The sequence below is a fragment of the Ursus arctos genome, unplaced genomic scaffold (assembly GCF_023065955.2).
Source record: "Ursus arctos isolate Adak ecotype North America unplaced genomic scaffold, UrsArc2.0 scaffold_2, whole genome shotgun sequence".
NCBI classification, from domain to species: Eukaryota; Metazoa; Chordata; class Mammalia; order Carnivora; family Ursidae; genus Ursus; species Ursus arctos.
In genome coordinates, this window is record NW_026622874.1 from 39404300 (window position 1) to 39416274 (window position 11975).

At 54.4% G+C, this 11975-nt stretch overlaps 1 protein-coding gene across 1 annotated transcript in view; it reads left to right on the top strand.

Moving 5' to 3' along the window:
- Positions 1 to 7974, top strand: part of PPFIA4 (PTPRF interacting protein alpha 4) — a 49723-nt gene extending 41749 nt beyond the window's left edge. The window contains exons 28-30 of the mRNA XM_044377729.3: positions 1462 to 1530; positions 5023 to 5197; positions 5664 to 7974. Of these exons, the coding sequence (XP_044233664.1) occupies positions 1462 to 1530; positions 5023 to 5197; positions 5664 to 5713 (294 nt within the window). The 3' untranslated portion in view covers positions 5714 to 7974. The remainder of the gene's footprint in view (positions 1 to 1461; positions 1531 to 5022; positions 5198 to 5663) is intronic.
- The last annotated feature ends 4001 nt before the right edge of the window (positions 7975 to 11975 follow it).

Here is an 11975-nt window from a genome sequence, read left to right on the forward strand (position 1 = left end):
GGGAAGGAAGGGCACTAGCTGGGTTTGACCCAGCCTCACCTTTCTCATTTCATCAACTCTGATTGTGTTGCCTTGGGGCCCAAGCCTTTGTCACTCCAGACAGAGTGGTCTTAATTCTTTTAGGCTTTCCTCATATAGACGCGCCTCCGTGCCCTGATCATTTTAGCCGCCCTCGTCTGGACTGTGTGCAGCTGTCAGGTGCCTTGAAATTCAGCCGCTAGAGCCACACAAGCTATTCCGGGAGCAGATGCGTGTTGGCTTATGTGAGGGTAGGCTGTGTGGCCTCGTAATTCTGGGTGGCGTGTTGGTCTTTTGGGGGTGTTGGGCATCACGCAGGGCCAGTGTGTCCCATGGGCCCGCTGCGGTGACCCCTCTGACCAGTTAGAACGGAGAGCACAGATGCCCTGTTCTCTGAGAAGCGCTGAGATCCCGTGCCCCCCATGTGGTTTTTCTGTGTGTGCCCATCTCCGACCTCCTCTGCTTTCTTGCCGCTCCCACGGCTTGGGGAGACGTTTCCGAGGTTAGTGTCAGCTTCCCCTCTCACTACCCGGAGGAGCGGTGTCATCTGGATACTTGGAAATAGACTGTGCTTCTCCTTTCCCATCACTTAGAAGAATATTACGTTCTCAATAGGGACAGAGGCGGTCCTTACGAAGCTCTGTGGTTAACATTTTCCACCCAGAAATGGGCTTGTTCTTCTCTGTCGTTGGTCTCCTGTCTCTAAATGTGTCCGGGTTTTGTAGCAGTGCATCTGCGAAGAGCAGCAGGAGACCTCCCTGGTGCTCGCTAAGCTTTCTGGTTTTCCTGACTGGTCCATTTAGCCCAGCGATTAGAGGGAGTGGGAGCTGACCCAAGGTGGAATTCTTCATCAACAATGGTTAAAAATATCTGATGGCAGTTTTGAAAGCTTCGTTGTTTCTGGCATTTCCCAATTCTCCTGCTGAGTTCAGCTCCTGGGAGGCTGAGTCAGGGCCTGCAAGGCGCTAGTCGGCCTAAGGGCCACCAACATCTATGACTGAGCAGTCCTCCTGATTCAAATTTTTGACGTGGAGCCTTATGAAATATGTTTCTTTAATCTAAATAAATTAAATCCATATTTCCCATGGTCTACATGCTTATTTACCGCTCCAGAAAGGTAGGAAGGCATGATTTTGCTGTATAGACAGAATGTGGGGCTTTCCCCCAATACATGAAGCCCACGTATCCATGCGTTCTATGGTCCTACTTTGTACAAAGTTACATTTTTCTAATGTGCTCCTTGTGAAAGCATCCTAAGGTTTACAGTTTCATTTCCAAGAGGACCCTGAGGTTTGCGTGAAGGAGCAGCAACTGGGTTCACGGGTTAAATGCACTGAAAATCCCACCTCTGCCCTTGGGCCCCTAGGAAACGGGAGCAAGATGGCATAGAGGTCATTAACTATACCCCTCCCATCTCTCCGTCTCTCGCCCTGTGGACTCCAGGCACGCCAGGTGATGGAGAGAGAGTTCAACAACCTGTTGGCCTTGGGCACAGACCGGAAGCTGGATGATGTGAGTACTTGGCTGTGAATTAGGGGCCTTTGGATTTGGGCATTATTGTTTCGTTGGGTTGAAATTCATGAGTTGCGCCTTCCTTGGCTGATGATTGGTGGGGTGGTCTGAGAGAGGAGAGCTGAGGGGATGGCGATGAAGTCAGAGAGTTGGGGGGGGAGGGCCAGGGCCAGGCCTAGCAATAGGCCTAGAGAAGTCTCCATGAAACTCCTTGTACAAAAACGAAAGGCTCCTATATGTTATACTTCTAGCACCTTCCAACTCTGTGCCCTGCCACCCTCCTAACTACGTAGAATCAGAGGTTCCCCCCAAAGGCCATCTCTTTGGGATCACACCTTTTTTTTTCATTTCTCAGACCCCATCTCTCAGTGCTCTTGGCAGAGCATGACTCCAGCCTGCTTCTCAGGTTTCCCATCCTGTCATAGCGTGGTTGTTTGGAGGTCCGCGTTGTGCCGAGGTCCTTAAATGAAGGGTCTGCTTGCTTGTTCGGCCGTGCAGTTTGACACCCTGGCCCAGACGTTTATCATCACAGCTTCTTTTCCAGTTCTATTCTTGAGTCACCTTCAAGCCAAGTTAAGGTTCTCCTCTTCTGGTCCCCCTGGTCAGTGAAAAACCAGCCTTTTCCCCTGGGTTTTGTCAGGCCTTTCCCTGAGTTTAGGCTGGACTGAGTCCTGAGCTGTAATGCTCCCATTGGAGATGCCTGCCAAAGTACCTGTTTCCTGAGAATGCAGCCCCTCCTCAGCACTCCTCTTCTTCCCCCTTCTCTCCTCCCCCTTCCCTCCTCCTCGTCCTTTTCTCCCTACTCACTTTTCGATCACCAGCCTCGCCTACCTTTGCCTGTCAGGTCAGGCTTGGCTGCCTTGGCTCCAAACAAGTTAAGAAAGAGCCCAGATTACTTATTTTTAGTGTCTCCATCTTCAATCAGGTCTGTTTCTTCTGATCTCCATGGCCTGTGTAGCTTCCCTTTCTACACACCCCTGCCCCGACCAATGCCTCTGTTTAGACTTTTGGGCCTCTCTTTTGGGACACCATTCGTGTTACCTATGTATCAATTAGTCTTTCTGAGTTAGGTTTCATAGGCTGAAGTCCACCTTTGTGGAGTGACTGCCCTGCTTCGGTGGATAGGACACACCCAGGAATACACAGAATTTGTGGAGGGGTATTTTCTTCACAGAGGTTCCTTGAAATTGGGAGTGTGTTATTTACACGTACACGTCATATACATGTGTATGTGTGTGTACATATTCCCGTCAAGGAGATACATTGCCAGACCCCACCAGCTGTCCCCACTCTCCGGGATCTTAGTTTTCCCAATGCCCCTGCTATGTGCATCCTCCTCTTACTTCCCCCACACCTAGGATCTTGGCTTTCTTTGATGCTGCGTAGACACATGATGTCTGTATATCTTAGCCTGGTGCTTTCTAGTTAGAAAGCTATTTATTCCTTCAATCCTTACAAAAATATTCTTTGAAGAACCTACTCTGGGCCAGGCATTGGCCCAGGCAGAGGAGTACAGTGGTGACAGACATCTCGTTTTATGCTAACAGTCATCATGGGGGATGGGTTATTATCCCATCGGACTGACTGATGAGGAACTAAGCTCAAAGAGGTAACTTACCTGCTGTCACAGGCCGATGCGTGGCAGAGCAGGGATGGAGCAAGTGTTTCTGATTCCTATTCTCTCCCCTATATCCTGCTGCCTTCTAGAAGCATGCAGAGCTAGCCAGCTTCTCTGGCTTCAGACATTGGGGTGGGGTTATTGAGTAGATGATGTCATCTTGGCAGCACAGAGGGATTTCTGGGATGCAGCTAGGTGTGGGGCTACAGAGGACTGGTTCTTTCAGAAAGCTCAAAGTCGAAGGCCAGGTGCTGGGAATAGGGTGGGATTTGGTGGTGGTGCTGCAGGGGAGTTCAGAGATCCAGGGAGACTGTTTCCTGTCCAGCCATCAGCAACCTTGAGCTATCTCTTGAAGTGTTTCCTCTGTCAATTCTGGTTCTCAGTTTCCCCTCGCAAGCTCCAAGGCCCTTGCATCTGATTCTCCCCCTACATGGAGAGCAGGACTCCAGGAAAAAGAGGAGGGGAGCAGGAAGAACATCTATTAGGGGACAAGTGCTACAGACACAAGTCTTAGGGTTGGCTGAAGGTGGAAATGGAGAGAGAGAGAGAGGGAACCAGGAAAGGAGGGAGAGAGAGAGAAAGGGAAAGCAATCTGGGCTAGGTTAAGGGCAGGATCATGGAGTGGATAAAAGTGATGAGGAAAGTTGCTGATGAACTCACGGATGGGATGCTTGCATAGGAAGCCAGCTGCCATCCATTCATTTAACAAATATTTATTGAGGGCCTACTGTGTTCCCAAGCACTGCCTTTGGGGATATACCTGTTGGAACAAAAAAGATCATGGTCTCTGTCCTGTGGAGCATAGAATTTGAAAGTGAGAGGGAGAGAGTTGAGGGAGTGGGGTTGAGGGAGAAGGAGAGGGAGAGCTTAATGAAATAATCTTGTAAAAACATGAAAAAAATGATACTGGGGTGGGTGCTGGGACAGAGGTGCATGGTGCCAAGAGTGATAGGAGCCTTTGGCCTCCTCAGGGCATGAGCAGCAAACCCCTAGGTCTTGGGACTGGGAGGGGTTGTTGAGGCAAGAACTGGTGGGTTAGTGTCCTTTGTTCCTCTGGCAGCTCTCGGCCTGCACCTGTTCTGAGAACACCAGGGTTGGCTTGAGGGTGGCGGGAGATTAGACATGGCTGCCAAGCAGGGTGGAAGTGGGCTCTTCCGGGTGGGGTGGGGAGGACTGTGTAGAGGGGCATCCTGTAGGATTGTGGCTCTGGGTGCCCTTTGGCAGACATAGTTTGGAGACTCAGCTGGTAGGTGGTAGAGGCCTTTGGAGGAACCTGCCTCTGATGGGCCATCCACCTGCCCCATCACTGTCACAAGGTGCTCTCACTTAATCCCATTAGGGGTAGGCAGCCTGAGAAAAAGGCGGATAATGTTCTTCCCATTTTTCAGAAACCGAAGCTCAGAGAGGTCCCTTAACTTGTGCAGGGACACGGAGCTAGTAAAATGGCAGCCAGGTCTCCGTGGCCGGGTGCGCTTCCAGCGCCCTGGACCGAAGCCAGAGTGAAGGCAGGAGGCGTTGGGGGGGGGGGCACTGCCCACTTCCCATGGGACGAGGCTGGGGGGGAAATGCTTGAAAGGTCAGTGGGCTTCCCCGCCCAGGTTGAGATGACGGGGCTGGGCAGGATGCTGCAGGGTGGTGACAGGTCAGACCAGCGGGGACCCCATCCCACCTGGAGACCGGGCGTCGCAGAGCCTGCAAGGGCCCCTGGGAGTCGTCTCCTTCAGCCCGATCCGTCTACAGAGGGAAAGACAGGGTCCGACAGGGGAGGTGACCTTGGCCCCCGCCTTCGCGCGGGCCGGGAGCGGCACCCCTAGAAGCGGCCGCGGGGGCCCTCGCGCAGGCAGGGAGTGAGGGTCTCCGCGTGTCGCGTGCAGGGCGAGGACAAGGTGTTCCGGCGCGCGCCGTCCTGGAGGAAGCGCTTCCGGCCGCGGGACCCGCACGGCGGCCTCCTCGGCGCCTCGGCGGAGACGCTCCCGGCCGCCTTCCGCGTGGCCAGCCTGGGGCCGCTGCAGCCCCCGCCCGCGCCGCCGAAGAAGATCACGCCGGAGGGTGAGTGACGGGCCGCCGGAGGGGCCTGCGCGCGCCGCTGCACTCACGCTGCCGCCGGGCCGGCGGGGCGGGCGGGCCCTCGGAGCGCGCGCACTAACCGCCGCTCTGTGTTCTCCCGCGGCCGCCGACTCCTCCCAGCCGGGACGGCGGGGGCGCCGAGACTGGAGCCCTCCACGGTTCGGACCTACTCCTGCTGACCCCCGCCTCCCGCCCCGGCCCTCGCGGGGGTGTGCCTGTGGCGCGGGGTAAGTGGGCCGGGCCCGGGCCGCACGCCCCCCGCCGCCGCCGGCCCCTGCTCGCGCGCGCTGCGCCCCCCGCCCGGCCTTCCCCCGCCCCGCCGCTTCCGCCGCTGCCGCCGGGGCGCCTGGCGCTTGCAAGCTCGCCGCTCACGCCTGCACCCCCTGGCCGCCGGGACGACTCCCAGCTCACCGCGCAACTCCTCTCTCTCTCCCTCCCTCTCTCTCAGCTCGCTCCCACTATCTCTACGGACACATGCTCTCCGCCTTTCGGGACTAGCCACGGCCCCCAGGGCCAGCGTCCTCCGGCTGTGTTTCGCAGGCTCAGCCGGCCCTGGCCCCTCCTGCTCGTTCCCCGTCCTCTCACGGCTCCTAGTCTCCTCCGTGACTTTCCAGTTGCCCTGGATCTCAGAATATACTCATCCATCCCCTCGGCATCCCATTACCCTGAGTCCCACCGTGTGTCCTTTGTAAGTCTCTTGTGGCTGTGGCTGGGTGTCCAGGTTGTCCATGCTTGGGATTCTGCCAAAGGGACAGGACAGCAACAGCCCAGGGCGGGGTGTGACTTCACGGTCCTTCTTCTGGACCTAGCCTGGTCTGGACTGCGACCTCCACCAGAGACCAGCACGCGGGGCCAAGGACTGGAGATGGCCCTTCCCAGAAAACGGCACTTCAGACTCTGCCTTGCTCAGGCTGTTGGGCCTTCCGGTGCCTGCCTACATCCGGGCTGTCTGACATTTGGCCTCGGCCCACCCGGCATCACCCCTTTCCCACCTCATCCCCACAAGGGCCGCTCCTGTCTCCAGGACCTCCTTGGCGGCTGGGAGGGGCTGCAGAAAGCCCCATTCTCTCTCAGGATGGTGAGGCTGGGGAGGAAGGCTAAGGTGGTGATTCCAGGCCCTTGCTTAAGATGAATCCCAAACATGAGTTGGGGAAGAATCAGAGAAATGGGCCCCTGAGCTTTGAGCCAAGGTTAAGGATGGGGAAACCCTCAGCCCTCCAGCCCAGTGAGACATGTAGGCCGGCCAGCTGGAGGGAGAGCCAATGGCCTGTGTTAGCCATAAGCCCCAAAGGCTGGCGGAATGCCCCAGCTGTAAGGTGGAGCTGCTGCTGGGGCCGGGCTGGGGGGTCGTGTGGGGTCTTGGCTTTGGGACAGAAGAGAGCCACCCATGCACTGCCCACTCTGCTCCCAGTCTTGCCTCCCTTGCTGTCCTCCTCTGCCCCACCTCTTGAGTAATCCAGCCCCTAAGAATATACACGATGGATGGATTGAAGATACATTGACTTCCAAATCAGATTTGGGAAAAGGTAGTGTGAGGCTCTCTTCTCCTGATCTCTTGGGAAGAAAATAAAGCTTCCCCTTCCGTGAGTCTGATCCCAGGTCCAGGAAATCCAATGTTGGTGAAGCCCATCACTCTCCTGCTTGCCCCTAAGTCACCCACCCCTTGTTCAGGGCTCTTTTGGTGCGCAGGGACTGCCTCCTCCAGAAATTCTGGAGACCCACCCAGCCTCGATAATTTTCATTGCTTTCCTCAGCAGCATGGTGGCAACTGGGGCTCGGGGATACAGGTCCTGGTTTGGTCGGAATGTCATTCCCAAGAAACCCCTCCTCCTTAGCCGCTTCTTCATCCTGCCAAAAAGCCTGGAAGTGTTTGGCACCCGAGTTCAGGGTGAGCTGATGGACCCCAGTGAGAGAGAGGAAAAGTATCTGGAGCACGTGTCCTGGAGAAGCGCCCGCGCCCAGCCATCCTGCAGGTGGTCGAGCAGCTGGTTTGCAACCTGATCGACTTGGGTTCTGAGCAGGGGCTTGGCTAGCAGGTGGGATAGTGGGTCAGAGCACCCTGGCCAGAAGGAGTGATGGAGCCTGGGGCGATGCCAGGGCTTGGAACCTTCTGCTGTTTTTCAGTAGAGAGGAGGTCCACCCATGGTGGGGCCGAGTGGGCTCCCCGGGCGTGGGCGCAGCAAGCAGCCGCTCTGATTCTCCCTCATGGTTCCTTGCCCTCCCTGCTGGCAGGCTGCTGCAAGTGGAGCTGGCGGCGTTCTGAGTTGGATGGAGAGAAAAGGCCCCCATCCCTGGGTCGTGGATGTTAAGATTGTGGAGAAACTCCGGATTCCTAAGATTAGTGGAGTTGGGGACCATCAGGCCATCTGACTGCGTCAGGGGACTTTTGATGGACTAGCCAAGTGGGAAGTTCAGCCCCAGCTTCTCCTCCGCACCTTCACCCTGTCGTGGTTGGCCATGTACCTGGGTCTATTGAGGGCATCCTGGGAAGTATTGCAGGGAGCTGACGGGCAGGAGAACTCGTGCGTACAGTGATGGAAAGCTGTTATCTTGGAGTCTCCCTTGCCTCACAGTTGATGTAGTTTTTACCTGGAGAGTCGCCAGTGCCCCGACCCCGCCCTCACCAGCCTCCTGTATCTCGTCGGTTCCCTTCTCAGTACTGTACTGGCTCAGTGTGTCAGGGATGGGTGTGTGGGTGTGGATGAGTGTGAGTGTGGGTGTGTACGTGCCAATAAACAACCTGGTTTTAAGACAACCTACACATGGCTCTGGTCTTTTTTCTCTTTTCAACTTAGAGCTCCGCTGACATGTCCAGCTTCCTCCACAGTCTTCTGGGCTGCGCTCCTCTGGGAAGTAAACATCCGCGTTTTAAAGACATATGGTCGGGAACCTTCTGTTTACTTACATAACCATGGGATTGCCAGAGAGGTTCATGTCCAGGTTGCTCGTGCCAAGGGAGTTGAGGAAAAGGAGTGAGGAACCCTGTTGCTGGGCCCGACTTCTTCCTCTTCTTCCTTTCTACTCACACGGTCCAGCTCTGCCCTCCTGCTGGCCTTTCGCCAGGCTCCCAGGGCTGCTCCCCCTGCACGGCCACTGCTCAGGTCACCCCTTGTCTCACGCTGCAGCAGCCCCCTCTGCCTGTTGAGCAGAGGCCCACCCCTCCATGTGGCGTGATGGCTGCCTATGACTTGGCTCCAAAGCCCCCTCACTCACCAGTCTGAGTCCACCGAACTCAGAAACGTCTGTCCCCCAGCCCCAACACCAGAAGACAGCGAGAGTACCTCTTGCCTTGCCTTTACCTCGATGAACCTTCCAGACCCACTTGGAACATGACCTGAGAGGCATGACCAGCCCCTCCCCAGCAGAATTAGATAAGCAACAGCCCTTTGCTCCCTGGCACTCTGCACCCCACCATGCTATGTAGTCTTTCTCCTCGTCTGTTCCCACACGGGGCTGTGAGGAAGCCCCTTGGGTCTGTCTTATTGATCTCCGGATCCCTAGATGGGCACACTCGAGTGAATAAATGAATCAACCTTATCTCAGAGAGTTTTTATGAGGATTATTATTAAATAAAGTAAAATTTACTGGGAACTGTTGTGTGCCAGATACCGTTTAAGCATGCCCAATGTATTAGCTCATTTAATCCTTGCAGCCCTGTGGTGTGTTATCTTGGCTGTTTTGCAGAACAGGAAATTGTAAGGCTAAGACCACACAGCTGGTGAGAGACAGATGTAGGTTCCAAAGCTAGGTCTTCTGACTGCAGTGCCTTGTCCTGGCTACAGTATGTATGTTAAAACTTCTGACCCAATGCCAGGACTGCCTACCAAATGTTACTTGCTCCTCTCTCTCTCTCTTATTTGCTTCTGTTTTAAGTGAGCTCCAGCCTCTGCCCCTCGGCTCAGCTTTCCCCAGCTCTCTCTCCCAAATGCACACTCATGTGGTTCTAGGCTTCTGTGATCTTCTTTGGACTGTTTCTCTGCTCACCTAATTTGTGGACTCCTTGAGAGCAGCATAATACACCATATCCTTTCTAAGGCTACCACTGTCCCAAACACTGATGACACAGGGTGGCAGAGTCCACGGGCACAGGTGACAGGATGGGAGCCAGACAAAGCAACCTGTGACCCAGGAAGGGCACACAGAGGAGAGAAGGTGCTGGCCTAGTGCCTGCAAACCTCTGGAGGTCTCCTCCCACCCACTCCAAGACCAAAGGTAGAATTGACCAGTCTTGGTGACCAGCTGGCTACAGGATGAGATCTGAAAGAATCCAGAAAAACTTTTTTTGGATTGAAAAGTGTTTTCCGGTGTTGCCATCCACTGGGATGGGGAATGTGGAAGAAGCAAGTGTACATGGAAATGTGAGTTCAGTTGTAGACATTCTGAGCTTGAGATGAGACCCCAACATCATGTTTCTGTCAGCATTTGTAGAAAAGAAAGAAGGCTCTAGGTTTCTTTCCTAGAACACTTTCCTTTGCCTGCCTTAGGAATGTTCCAAGCAGAGCGAGAGGCAAAGAGTCTGTGTCTGGTGGTTGCCTGTGGCTGGGGGTTGAGGCACAGCCAGAATTGCCGTAGGGTGGAGATTTGGGGTTTCCACCCAGGCCTGGGCTGTGGGTCCTTAGCCAAGACCCCAGCCGAACCCAGAACCTTCAGTCCTTGAGGTTCGGTGCACTACCAGGGGCCTCAGCTCCAGCCTGGAGCCCAGAAGCCGGGGACTCAGACAAGTCCAAGGGATGAGACACGTTGGTGATAGGGTTCTATCCAGGCAACAGACACCCGATTTGAGGGGGCGCCTCTCCTCTCACCCTCCGTTGTCCTCCTCCACCTCCCTCTCCAGGTGGTCCAACCGGCTACTACACCGGCAGCACTGAAAAGGTTTTCCAGTTTGCCAGATAGATGACCTGAGAAGTTGGATACCTAAGCAACAAGAGTACTTGGAGCAACAGATAGTCCTGGAAGCATTCTTCAGTTCACGCTGATTAGCTAAACCCTCTGAGAAGTTCCTATTTACACATTGACAACCAGTATGTCAATGCCCAGTAAGTCTTATCTTTACGTTCTAGAGGATTCCCTGAAGTCCATTATTAGGTAACATTTGAATAACCCGGTTTGATTCATTGCAGGTACTTCCACTGGAGACCAGATTTAAGCTAATTTCCCTAAAGAACTACCACTCATTATTCATTAATTGAAGTCTTATCTGTAATTTAATTGCGAAGGCTAAGCATTTATTTTAGGAAAGGCTCAGTGCATTGATGACAATTGTTTATTTTGTGCAAATAATGGGTGAGGTTGGGCTTCCATGTGGCAAAGTTTGCTGTTCACACCTGGGAGATCCCAGCAGCTTGTCGCTCTGGTGGGAGGCTTAAGGACTTAAAGACCAAAGAAGAAATAGGTAGACAATGGCCACCCCCTGACAATGGTCAGGAATGGTCGACCCTGGTGGCCATAGCTGAGGACTGTTCATTCTTACCAGGTTAGGAATATGAACCTCAGTGTCCAACTGACGTGGTAACTGAAGAAGAATAAACCTAAAAAATCTGTCCAGCCACTCAAGAGCCTATCAGCTGTGTGGTAGAGACGAGTACCCTTGTCCTTGGCTGCCCCTGGCCCCCCAGTGAGAGGCAGGGCAACTGAACGTGGTGGGATCGTATCCACCTGGGAGCTTGGGAGGTGCCAGGGACAGAGGAAATGAACTTGAGGGGAGCAGACACCCCCTTGAATGTGTAGTCTAGCATTTTTAGTGGATAGTAAGGGAGTGAATGTAGACTTGAGAGCCAAGGTGTTGCACCCAGGCTTGTGGCTCTCCTCATCTCCAAGGGCAGTGAGTCAGGGGAAGCTACGAGTCATGCAAATGACATAGGTATTCCTCTCCGGCCCTTGTTCCAAGAAGGTGAGACTGTAAACACAGGGACACAAACTCAAGAAGAAAACCCCCACAGATGGGGCAGATGAAGCCAGTCTGTGCCTCCCAGTAGGCCCAGCCCTGACTGGTTGTTGGAGACAAACAGCCCCTGGGGCAGGGGGCTGCTTCCTTCTGTACCCTCACCTTGGTCTGTGAGCCTGCTCTGAGACTTCCTTCTCTTCCTTAGGCAGGGTTTCTGGGAGCAGGGAGGTGATAGCCCTCTTCAGGAGCAAGTCGGGAGGGCAGATGTGGGGGAGATGGCCCCGCTGAGCCCAGAGCAAGTGCAGACTGGCTCCCAGAGCCTGGGAGGTCAAACCGGGTGAAGTCCATTGTCAGGGGCCCCGAAGAATTGAGTGGGGGCCGGAATGTGTCATGCTCCGAATCCCCAGACTTCTGTAATGATTCTGAAACTTATAATTTGCAATAAATCAGACAAATTTAGCCTAAAGCAGTTGGAGTTAATAAAATTTTTAGTAGAGGTTCATGGCGCATTCAAATTCTAGCCCCTGCTATCTCCCCAACTAGTCCTTATGTTGTTTCTGTCCAGAATCTTCTGAATTCTCCACCCACCTTCTCCCTTCAGCCAGTAGTTGGAAGACAGCAGCCTATGAAGGGAGCCCCGGCTTCTCTTCCTCTGAAAAGTGTTCTTGTGAGGTCCTCCGCCTGCCCCCAGCAGAACTGCCTTCATCCTTGGAGCTGTGGGCAGGGGCCAGAATCCCCTTCAGCCTGGAGGGATAGAAGGGTATGGCGAGGGGACGTGCTGGTTGGCCTGCAGGGAAGTGACAGTGTCTGACCCCAATCACACTGATTTATTCACCTCCTACTTTCCTGCAGGGCTCCCGGTAATGTCACACGAGA